The 12,230-nt window shown below is 45.7% G+C and overlaps 1 protein-coding gene across 1 annotated transcript in view; it reads right to left on the minus strand.

Annotated features, from left to right (window-relative positions):
* Positions 1 to 3,770: 3,770 nt before the first annotated feature.
* Positions 3,771 to 12,230, minus strand: part of LOC132393821 (torsin-4A-like) — a 45,602-nt gene continuing 37,142 nt past the window's right edge. The window contains exon 3 of the mRNA XM_059969211.1: positions 3,771 to 4,952. Within this exon, the coding sequence (XP_059825194.1) occupies positions 3,875 to 4,952 (1,078 nt within the window). The 3' untranslated portion in view covers positions 3,771 to 3,874. The remainder of the gene's footprint in view (positions 4,953 to 12,230) is intronic.

Here is a 12,230-nt window from a genome sequence, read left to right on the forward strand (position 1 = left end):
ATTTCATTTGCCTTCTTCACCACTGATTCAACCTGGAGGTTAAACTTTAGGGTATCCTGCACAAGGACTCCCAAGTCCCTTTGCATCTCTGCAATTTGAATTCTCTCCCCATCTAAATAATAGTCTGCTCACTTATCTCTTCCACTAAAGTACATGACCATACACTTCCCAACATTGTATTTCATTTGCCACTTCTTTGCCCATTCCCCTGAACTATCTAAGTCTCTCAGCAGGCTCCCTGTTTCCTCAACACCATTCACTCCTCCACCTATCTTTGTATCATCGGCAAATTTAGCCACAAATCCATTGATACCATAGTCCCCAAATTATTGACGTACATCGTAAAAAGCAGCATTCCCAACACCAACCCCTGTGGAACTCCACTGGTAACCAGCAGCCAGCCAGAATAGGATCCCTTAATTCCCACTCTCTGCTAGTGACACTCACAGCCAATGCTCCATCACTGCTAGCAACTCCTCTGTAATTCCATGGGCTCTTACTTTGCTAAGCAGCCTCATGTGCGGCACCTTGTCAAAGGCCTTCTGAAAAGCCAATACACCACATCTACTGCATCTCCTTTGTCTACCCTGCTTGTAATTTCCTCACAGAATTGCAGTAGATTAGTCGGGCAGGATTTTCCTTTCAGGAAACCATGCTGGCTTTGGCCTATCTTGTCATGTGCCTCCAGGTATTCTGTAATCTCATCCCTAGCAATCGATTCCAACAACTTCGCAACCATTAATGTCAAGCTAACAGGTCTATAGTTTCCTTTCTGCTGCCTCCCACCCTTCTTAAATAGTGGAGCAACAGTTGCAATTTTCCAGTTATCTGCTACAATGTCAGAATCTATTGATTCTTGAAAGATCATTGTTAATGCTTCTGCAATTTCTCCAGGCACTTCTTTCAGAACCCAAGTGTGCATTCTATCACGTCTAGGAGATTTATCCACCCTCAGACCATTAAACTTCCTGGGCATCTTCTCAGTCGTAATTTTCAGTGCACGTACTTCAATTCACTGATGCTCTTGAATGTCCAGTATACCGCAGATGTCTTCCACTGTGAAGACTGATGCAAAATGCGCATTCAGTTCCTCTGCCATCTCTGCTTTTCTCATTAGAATATCTCCAGTATCATTTTCTATTGGTCCCGTATCTATTCTCAACTCTCTTTTACCCTTTATATACTTAAAAAAGCTTTTAGTATCCTCTTTGATATTAGTCACCAGCTTCCTTAGTTTCCTCCTGCAAGTTTTTAAAAATTTCCCAATGCTGCATCTTCCCACTAGCTCTGGCTTCCTTGTATGCCCTTTCTTTTGCTTTTACTTTGACTCCAACTTCACTTGTCAGCCACGGAAATGTCCTTCTTCCATTCAAAAATTTCTTCTTATTTGGAATGTCTCTGCCTTGCACTTCCCTCATTTTTCACAGAAACTCCAGCCACTGCTGCTCTGCTGTCCTTCGTGCTAGTGTCCCTTTCCAGTCAACTTTGGCGAGTTCCCCTCTCATGCCATTGTAATTTCCTTTATTTCACTGAAATACTGGCACACTGGAATTTTGTAGTTTCTCATTCTCAAATTTCAAAGTGGACTTGATCATATAGTGATCACTGTTCCCTAGGGGTTCCTTGACCTTAAGCTCTTGTTTCACCTCTGGATCATTGCACAACACCCAATCCAGCACAGCTGATCCCCTAGTGGGCTCAACAACAAGCTGTTCTAAAAAGCCATCCCTTAGATACTACAAATTCACTCTCTTGAGGTCCAGTACTGGCCTGGTTTTCCCAATCCACCTTCATATTAAAATCCCCAACAATTATCATAGCATTGCCCTTCTGACAAGCCTTTTCTATCTCCTGCTGTAATTTGTAATCCACATCCTGATTGCTGTTTGGAGGCCTGCATACAACTGCCATTAGGGTCCTTTTACCCTTGTCATTTCTCAACTCAACCCATAGAGACTCTACACCTTGCAATCGTATGTCATCCCTTTCTAATGACTTAATATTATTTCTTATACACAGAGGCATACCACCCCCTCTGCCTACTAACCTATCTTTCCGATGCACCATATATCTTTGGACATTCAATTCCCCAGTGTACTTTTGTCTAATCCGTCAATTTTGTTCGCGTTTTTGCAAATAGGTAATTGTTTTATTATTGTCACAGGTACCGAGGGATGGAGAAAACTTTGTTTTGCGTGTCAGATCATTTCAAAGCATCAGTACATCCAGCTGGTACAAAAGCGAAAGCAATCTGAGGAGGAATCTTTCCCATCTAGACAGCGATTGGAATCTAGAATGCACTCCCTGAGGGGTTGATGGAGACAGAGAGTCTCACGCATATTTAAGAAAGATCTGAACAAGCCTTTAGAATGGACAAGGAACAGAAGACTAAGGGTCGAGAAGTGGAAAATAAGGTTGGTACACATGGGTTAGCATGGGCACAACAAGGACCTATTTCCATGCTAACTGGGTCTATCAAGAGGCAAATAACTGCCTAGGTTCCAACAGTCTCACAAAAATACTTGCTACAGGGCAGAGATGCCAGGGAAAGTAATACAGAGTGCTTGTCTTCCCAGCACCCTCCTTCACTACCACATCTCTCACCTTGCTCATTAGGACAATGGCCTGAAACCAGATCCTTGGAATCCCTTTGCCTTGAGTTTGGATCAGAAATGGTCCTGCATCACAAGACCACTCTTCACTTTCCTTATCTCATTGCTTAAGCATATTCCTCTCCTTGCATTTAGCCTTAGTCCTGACGTTTCCTGTGGTCCTCCAGTCCTCATCTGCCCACCCCAACGAACATAAGCACACCCAGGACCCTACGGCTTCATCTGGCCACTGGCAGACTCACTACTACTATTTGGCACCCACTCCACAAGGAAAAGGAGCAGACACAGGCCACTTGGCCCTTCCAGCCTGACCTGACATTCGATACCATCGTGGCTTATCCATGCTGGTTTCAACACCTCCTCTGTTCCCTTCTTCCATATCCCACTACTCCATCAAATAATCCAGCTTCTTCCATCTACAGGGACAGAGAATTCCAGAGACTCACCATCCACCACCCTCTGCACCCTCTAGGATAAGAATTTTCTATGTACCTTATTTTTAAATGATCTGTCTATAGTTATGTCCTTTTACACTGGACTCCCCATCCAGTGAAAACATCTCAGCTTTTATCCTGTCAGTTGATCACCTGAAGGCAACCACTATTCTTCAAAACCCCAGAGAGATTTTGGTGCCTGATTCTCTTCCCAGCCTCACAACTCACAAAGACCATGAACAAACCCCTTCCATATCCTTGAGTTTTGCCCCTCTGTTGAGCCTTCAACTTCCTGGGCTTGTAGGCTACGTTCCTGAAACCTCGCCTGTCTCTCATTGCCATTAATATAAATCCTCACCATTCCATTCCGTGGATGATTCTCCTTGAATCTACACATGCTCCCCAGCTCTGGGTGGGTCAGTGGTTGATATGCTTTCCTCTGGGTGGGGAAATGGGTCACATATTGCCCTCTCCCCCCCTCTGGGTTTGGGTGGGACAGCGGTTTGCATATGTTCCTTTGGGTGGGACTGCAAGTTATACATTGTCCTCTCTCCCTCTAGGGCTGGTTGGGGCAGTGGGTCTCACACTGCCCTCTCCCCTTCTGGGATGAGGTGGGACAGTGGGTCACAAACTCTGTGTTCTTCCTCTACGACTGGTGGGGTGGTGGGTCACACACTGACTGCTCCCCCTCTGGGACTGGATGGGGCAGTGGGTCACAGATTGCCATCTTCTCCCCCTCCCCCCACCCCCCCAGGACCTGCTGGGAAATTCCATCAAGTGTATTTTTGGAACTGCATCACCCCCACCCCGAGTGAGCTATATGCTGCCTCACATCCAGCCCCTTTCCCATTGACCTCTCTTGATTTGCCTGACCCTCAACAGCACGGGCTTGCAGCCGTGCTTGGAATAGAGGTGCTGCCTGGCTTTGTAGTAGCTCAGACCATTGGCCATGGCCTCCGCCCGGGGGTCCTGAGGGTAGAAACCCTCCCGCTCCATCACCTGCCGGGCGCACTGTACCACGTGCAGCTGGTGCAGCGGGAAGAGGGGGATGAATTTCGCCTCCCTCCAGATTGGGTGCATCCCAGCCGTCAGCCTGGCCAGCTCTGCACTGAGCCTCTGCACCTGGCCAGTCACCCCATGGCCAAAGCCACGGTGGGTAGACTGGATGATCAGCTCGCTCCCGATGTTGGTTAGGAGGATGTAGACGGCTGTGGTGTGGTTGGGGGAGGCTACCAGCTGCCCAACAAAGTCCAGGAGCTGTGGGCCGGCATACTCCAGCTGGTCGAGCAGGAGCACCGGGACCTGGTCGGCCTGCCGAGCTCGGGAGAAGGTGTCCACGACCCGGGAGATCAGGTCCAGCGGGGAGTGGTGCTTGGCTGAGTGCTGAATGACCACGCAGGTCCCGAGGGTGGACCTGAAGTGTTTGGTGATGAGCCTCCCCAGGTAGCTCTTTCCAACGCCAGTGGGGCCATTGACAGAGAGGACCAACGGCTTGGAATGGAAGTTCGTGGCCAGGTAACCCCTCAGCAGCTTGGTCAGCTTGTTTATGGCCAGCGTCTGTCCCACGAGCTCCCTGTGTAGTGTCTTCTCGAGGTGGTCAATATCGTGGGCCTGGATATTCTTCTCCATGTCCTCGCCGTGGTACATCTGCACGGCCACAATTATGCACAGCAGATACAGCAGGCCCATCACCACCGTATCCGGGGCCAGCCACCCCTCACCACCCTGCCTCTGGGCCTGCTCCTTGACGGCAACAGTCTTCACCTTGCTCGGGTGCCGCGGAGGGTGCGGATCACCACCAACCTTCGTTCTCAAGAGGCGCCTGTGGCTGGTTAGCCGTAGTTTCACCAAGGTGCGCCGCAGGCGGTGCCTTCTCTCTGCCTCTATCTTCGATTGTCTCCTTTTGCTGAAAGGAAAGAGATGGCCTTCGTTAAAATATCAAACAGGCAAGCATGTTATGTGAAATGGTTGAGGTCAATTGCTCTGAGGTGCAGAGAGAAATATATATACACATATACACAGATTAAATCTATTGCATCTGTCATCGTGCTACCATGTGTTACATGAGCTACTCGCTTAAAGTAAACACGAAGTTAGACCTGTACTTTTGGGCTCTTGTGTATTCCTTTGAATTAGTTTAATGTTTTGAAGTTACAAAATGTAACACAGAGTTTGATGCTCGATACCCATAAGCGTCTGTAAGGCATTTACACATTCTCCCAGTGACCGCATGGGTTTCCTCCGGGTGCTCTGGTTTCTGCTCAAATTCCGACGGCGTTAGTGAGTTGAGGGAATGACATGCTGGCGCCGGAAGTGTGGTAACACTTGTGGGCTGCCCTCAGTGCTGATTGTTAACCCAAATGATGGATTTCACGGTATGTTTCAATGTATAGTAAATGTGACAAATGAAGCTAATCTTTAATGTCCATTGCGTCAGCTCTGCCATTTGATCAAGGCTGATTTATTTTTTCCTCTCCAGTTTTCTTCCCATGACACACTGACTAATTATGTATCTAGAATCTATATTCATATTTCTAGTACCTAGTACATGATATGTAACGTCTGGCATAATATTTAGTTGGCTGGGAAGATGCTGGAGTTGACTGTTAAGGATGTGGTTTCAGGGCACTTCAAGGCACATGACAGAACAGGCCATAGTCAGCATGGTTTCCTCAAGGGGAAATCTTGCCTGACAAATCTGTTGGAGTTCTTTGAAGAAATAGGAAGCAGGATAGACTAATGGAGAATTGATAGGTATTGTGTACTTGGATCTTCAGAAGGACTTTGACAAGGTGACACAGATGTGTCTGCTAAACAAGATAAGAGAAAATGATATTGCAGGAAAGATACTAGCATGGATAGTGCATTGGTGATTGGCAGGAGGCAAATAGTGAGAATAAAGGGAGCCTTTTCTGGTTGACTCGCAGTGACTAGTGGTGTTCTACAGGGATCTGTGTTGGGACTGATTCTTTTTATGTTATATATCAATGATTTGGATGATGAAATTGATGTGTTTGTGGCCACGTTTGTAGATGATATGAATATAGTGGAGGGCAGGTAGTGTTGAGGAAGCAAAGGCTACAGAACTTTGACAGAATAGGAGAATGGGCAAGAAGGCGGCAGATGGAATGCAGTGTTGGGGAGTGTATGATCATGCACTTTGGTAGAAGAAATGAAAGGGTTAACTACTTTCTAAATGAAGAGAAGATTCAAAAACCTGAGTTGCGAAGGGACTGGTAGTCCTCATGCAGGATTCCCTAAAGGTTAAATCATTGAATTAGGCTGAATCATTGGTGAGGATGACAAATGCAATGTTAGCATTCATATCAAGAGGATTAGAATATAAAAGCAAGGATGTAATGTTAAGGCTTAATAAGGCACTCGTGAAACCTTATTTGGAGTACTGAGAGCAGTTTTCAGCACCTTATCTAAGAACAGATGTGCTGACATTGGAGACGGTTCAAAGGAGTTTCACATAAACTATTCTGGGATTGAAAGGCTTATCATATGAGGAGTGTTTGATGGCTCTGGGCCTGCAGGCAGTGGAATTCAGAAGAATGAGAGGCGATCTTATTGAAACCTATTGAATGTTAATAACCCTCTATAGAGTAGATGTGGAGAGGATATTTCCTATGGTGGGGGAGTCTAAGACCAGAGGAGACAGCCTCAGAATAGCAGAAGGTCCATTTAGAACAAGAGATAAGGAAGATTTGTTTGTCAGAGAATGGTGAATCTGTGGAATTTGTTTCCACAGCTTTGGAGGCCAGGTTATGGATATACTTAATGGAGAGGTTGATATATTCTTGATTCGTCAGGGCATGAAGGGATACAGGGAGAGGGCAGGAGATTAAGGCTGAGAAGGAAATTGATCAGCCAAGATGAAATGATGGAGAGTCTCAATGGTTCAATTCTGCTCCGATATCTAATGGCTTGTGGTTCATCCTATCCAGATGCACCTCGGCTTGCTATGACAACTAATGATCTGCTGGAGGAACAGCACAGTGAGGAGCATCTATGGGGAAAAGTAACCGACAATGTTTCAATTCCTGTCTCCGCATAGATGCAGTTTGACCCACTGAATTCCTCCAGCAGATTGCTTGTTACTCCAGTGTCTGCGGTCTCTTGTGTCTTGATTGGCAATGGCACCTGCTCTCTCCAAAGCCTGAAGAAATTGGAGAGAACTGTGAACACAGCCATTCCACTGGGCAGAGCTGGTCTTCCCTCCATTGGCTCTGACTACACTTCCCACTGCCTAGGAGAAGCAGTAAATATAATCAGGGACCCCTTCCACCCCAGTCATTCTCTCTCGTCCTTCTCCCATCAGGCAAAAGATACAAAAGTCTGAAAAATCCAAGAACATATTATAAGTCTCAGGACAACATAGGACAAGAGATCAGGACAAGAGGTCAAGACTCTTTCCAGACTCTTGAACAGACTTCTTGAGCAAAAAGAGGAATCCTTACTCTTGACCTCCCACTTAAGCTTGTCATGGTGATTTCTTGTTACAACTCTACCTGTGCCTACCTGCAACAGCACTTCCAAAGTAACTGTAACATGATATTCTGCAATCTGTTTACTTTTTATTGCTCAATACAATTACAGATGTTGTAATCTTTCTGGAAGGCATGGAAAACAGCTTTTCTCTGAAATTTGATATACAGTATGTGGTAACATCATAATTAATCATTCGGCCCCCAAGGGAAGCTAATGGAATATTTCCTGGGCATTTTTACAGATTGAGTGAGATCATAGCATCTGGGGCACTGAAAAGATCACACGAGGTACTGTGTTCAGTATTATTCTCCTTCGAGTTATATACTGTATTGAATTGATTCTTGGAACAGGGAAATAGAAAACGTAGAAAACCTGCGGCACAATACAGGTCATTTGGCCCACAAAGCTGTGCCAAACATGTCCTTACCTTAGAACCACCTAGGCTTGCCCACAGCCCTCTATTTTTCTAAGCTCCATGTATCCATCCAGGAGTCTCTTAAAGGACCCTATCGTTTCCGCCTCCACCACCGTCGCCAGCAACCCATTCCACACACTCACCACTGTCTACGTAAAAAACTTACCACTGACATCTCCTCTGTACCTACTTCCAAGCACCTTAAAACTATACCCTCTCATGCTAGCCATTTCAGCCCTGGGGAAAAGCCTCTGACTATCCACATAATCAATGCCTCATTGCCTCTCATTATCTTATACACCTATATCAGGTCAACTCACATCCTCTGATGCTCCAAGGAGAAAGGGCCGAGTTCACACAACCTATTCCCATAAGGCATGCTGCCCAATCAGGCAACATCCTTGTAAATCTCCTCTGCGCACTTTCTATGTTTCCACATCCTTCCCATAGTGAGGTGACAAGAACTGAGCACAGTACTCCAAGTGGGGTCTGACCAGGGTCCTATATAGCTGCAACATTACCTCTTGGCTCTTAAACTCAATCCCACGGTTGATGAACGTTAATGCACCGTATTCCTTCTTAACCACAGAGTGAACCTGCACAGCAGCTTTCAATGTACTATGGACTCGGACCCCAAGATCCTGTTGGTCCACACTGCCAGGAGTCTTTCCATTAATGCTACATTCTGCCACCAATGTGATCAGGTTTGGGCCATTTTTCTTAGAAGGGATATGCTGAACCTGGAGAGGGTTCAAAAGAGGTTCACAAAAATGATTCCAGGATTGTCATAGGAAGAGCATTTGACGGCTCTGGGTCTGTATTCACTAGAATTCAGAAGAATGAGGAGAGACCCCTTTAAAGCCTATCAAATAGTGAAAGCCCTTGATAGAGTGGATGTGGAGAGGATGCTTCCTATGGTGAGAGAATCTGAGACCAGAGGGCACTGCCTCAGAAAAGAGGAGAGTCCTTTTAGAAGGGAAATGAGGAGGAACTTCTTTAACTAGAGAGTGGTAAATCTGTGGAAATCTTTGCTACAGGAAGCTTTGTTTGACAAACCTTTTTGAATTTTTTGAAGAAGTTACGAGGAATGTTGACGAGGGTAAGGCAGTGGATGTAGTCTATATGGACATGGAAGGTTAGTTAAGAAGGTTCAGTCATTAAGAAGGTTAAGAAGGTTAGTTAAGAAGGTTCAGTCGTTAGGTATTAATGCTGGAGTAATAAAATGGATTCAACAGTGGCTAGATGGGAGATGCCAGAGAGTAGTGGTGGATAATTGTTTATCGGGATGGAGGCCGGTGACTAGCGGGGTGCCTCAGGGATCTGTTTTGGGCCCAATGTTGTTTGTAATATACATAAATGATCTCGATGATGGGGTGGTAAATTGGATTAGTAAGTATGCCGATGATACTAAGGTAGGAGGTGTTGTGGATAATGAGGTGGGTTTTCAAAGCTTGCAGGGAGATTTATGCCGGTTAGAAGAATGGGCTGAACGTTGGCAGATGGAGTTTAATGCTGAGAAGTGTGAGATTCTACATTTTGGCAGGAATAATCCAAATAGAACATACAGGGTAAATGATAGGGCATTGAGGAATGCAGAGGAACAGAGAGATCTAGGAATAACAGTGCATAGTTCCCTGAAGGTGGAGTCTCATGTAGATAGGGTGGTGAAGAAGGCTTTTGGAACGCTGGCCTTTATAAATCAAAGCATTGAGTACAGAAGTTGGAATGTAATGTTAAAATTGTACAAGGCATTGGTAAGGCCAAATTTAGAATATTGTGTGCAGTTCTGGTCACCGAATTATAGGAAAGATATCAATAAATTAGAAAGATATCAATAAATTAGAGAGAGTGCAGAGACGATTTACTAGGATGTTACCTGGGTTTCAGCACTTAAGTAACAGAGAAAGGTTGAACAAGTTCGGTCTCTATTCATTGGAGCGTAGAAGGTTGAGGGGGGATTTGATCGAGGTATTTAAAATTTTGAGAGGGGTAGATAGAGTTGACGTGAATAGGCTGTTTCCATTGAGAGTAGGGGAGATTCAAACGAGAGGACATGAGAGTTGGGGGCAGAAGTTTAAGGGAAACATGAGGGGGTATTTCTTTACTCAGAGAGTGATAGATGTGTGGAATGAGTTTCCTGTAGAAGTAGTAGAGGCCAGTTCAGTTGTGTCATTTAAGGTAAAATTGGATAGGTATATGGACAGGAAAGGAGTGGAGGGTTATGGGCTGAGTGCGGGTAGGTGGGACTAGGTGAGATTAAGAGTTCGGCACTGACTAGGAGGGCCGAGATGGCCTGTTTCCATGCTGTGATTGTTATATGGTTAAGCTGTGGAGGCTGTCTTTATGTATATTTAAGACCATAAGACATGGGAGCAGAATTAGGCCATCTGGCCCATTGAATCAACTCCGCCATTCAAAAATGGCTGATCCTTTTTTTAAAATCTCCTCCTCTACCCCAGTTGCTGGCCTTCTCCCTGTAACCTCTGATGCCATGTCCAATCAAGAACCTATCAATCTCTGCCTTAAATACCCCCAACGACCTGGCCTCCACAGTTGCATGTGGCAACAAATTCCAGAAATTCACCACCCTTTGGCTAAAGAAATTTCTCCACAACTCTGTCTCGGCCTTTCAACATTCAAAAGGTTTCAATGAGATCTCCCCTCATCCTTCTGAATTCCAGTGAGTGCAGACTCAGAGCCATCAAAAGTTCCTTGTATGATAACCCTTTCATTCCTGGAATCATCCTTGTGAACCTCCTCTGAACCCTCTCCAATGCCAGCACAGCTTTTCTCAGATGTGGGGCCCAAAACTGTTCACAATACTCAAGGTGAGGCCTCATCAGTGCCTTATAAAGCCTCAGCATCACATCCTTGCTCTTGTATTCTGAATGAATGCTAACATGGCATTTGCCTTCCTCACCACTGACTCAACCTGCAAGTTAAAGACAAAGGTTGATAGAGTTTTGATCGGTCAGGGCATGAAGGGATACAGAGAGAAGCGAGGAGACTGGGGCTGAGAGGGAAACTGGATCAGCCGTGATGAAATGGCAGAGCAGACTTGATGGGCCAAATGGCCTACTTCTGTTCCAATATCTTATGCTCTTTTGGAATTGCACAAGCAAGTAGTGTAGCTGTTAGCGTAATGCTTTGCAGTGCCAGTTTCACCAATCAGGATTCGATTCCTGCCATTGTCTGTAGGGAGTTTGGTTAGAAAGGTGTACGGTTAGGGTTAGTAAGTTGTGCCAGTTGAGTCCAGCACGATCTTTGCTGATTTGGTTTGACAAAACTGAGGGACAACTTTTTTTTTATCCTGAGCAACTGAGTGCAGGAGGAACTCAGCAAATCAGGCAGCATCTATGGAAATGAATAAATAGTCTCTGTTTCGGGCCGAGAGCCTTACTCAGGACTGGATGGCAAGGGGAAAGTCACTAAAATAAAAAGGTGAGGGGAAGGGACATAGGATACTTAAAAAGTGACAGTAAAGCCAGGTGGGTAGGAAAAGGGCTAGAGAGGAAGGAATTTGATAGGAGAGGAGAGTGGACCATTGAAGAAAAGGAAGGAGGAGGTGATAAGCAGGAGAGAAGAGGTAAGTGGCCAGAATGGGGAATAGAATTAAAAACAATAATGGTATTTAAAGGCACTTGGTCTGGTACATGGATAGGAAAGGTTTAGAGGTTTAAATACAGGAAATGGGACTAGGTTAGATGGGAATCTAAGCTGGCATGGGCCAGTTTGGCTGAGGGTCTGCTTCCCTGCTGTATGATCCTCTAAGACAGCAATGGTCATACCAAATGGCAGAGACAGCTTGAGGGAGAGGAGGACCTCTTCCTGCTCCTGATACATGTCCATTTGATCAGGGACTCTGCTGCATGTTTTGGAAACAGACTCAATCAGAGGGGTAGTTATAGAGGCAACTGGGGAACAACAGGCTGCACAGCTAGTGGGGAAAGGACTGCAATGAGGAGAATTTGGTGCGATTGTCAAGCCTGGTCTACCAAGAGCTAGCACAGACACGAAGGGCCAAAGGGCCTCCCACTGTAATTCCAGGATATGCTGGGTGACCGAGGTGCTCACCTGTATCTAGACAAATGTCTGGCAGCCTTCACCTGCAGGTGGCCCTGCAAGAAAATGTTCCTTTTGCTCAAGGATCTTCTGGATTCCAGCCTCTGTCCTTCTCCAAAGGGGCTTCGATCCCAGCTGGAAATCTGTCCGTAGGACATATTCCAAGAAGGAGACTAGGTAATGTGACTGCAAACCCTCTTCTTCCTTAATCTA

The sequence above is a fragment of the Hypanus sabinus genome, chromosome 5 (genome assembly GCF_030144855.1).
Source record: "Hypanus sabinus isolate sHypSab1 chromosome 5, sHypSab1.hap1, whole genome shotgun sequence".
In the NCBI taxonomy this organism is placed as follows: Eukaryota; Metazoa; Chordata; class Chondrichthyes; order Myliobatiformes; family Dasyatidae; genus Hypanus; species Hypanus sabinus.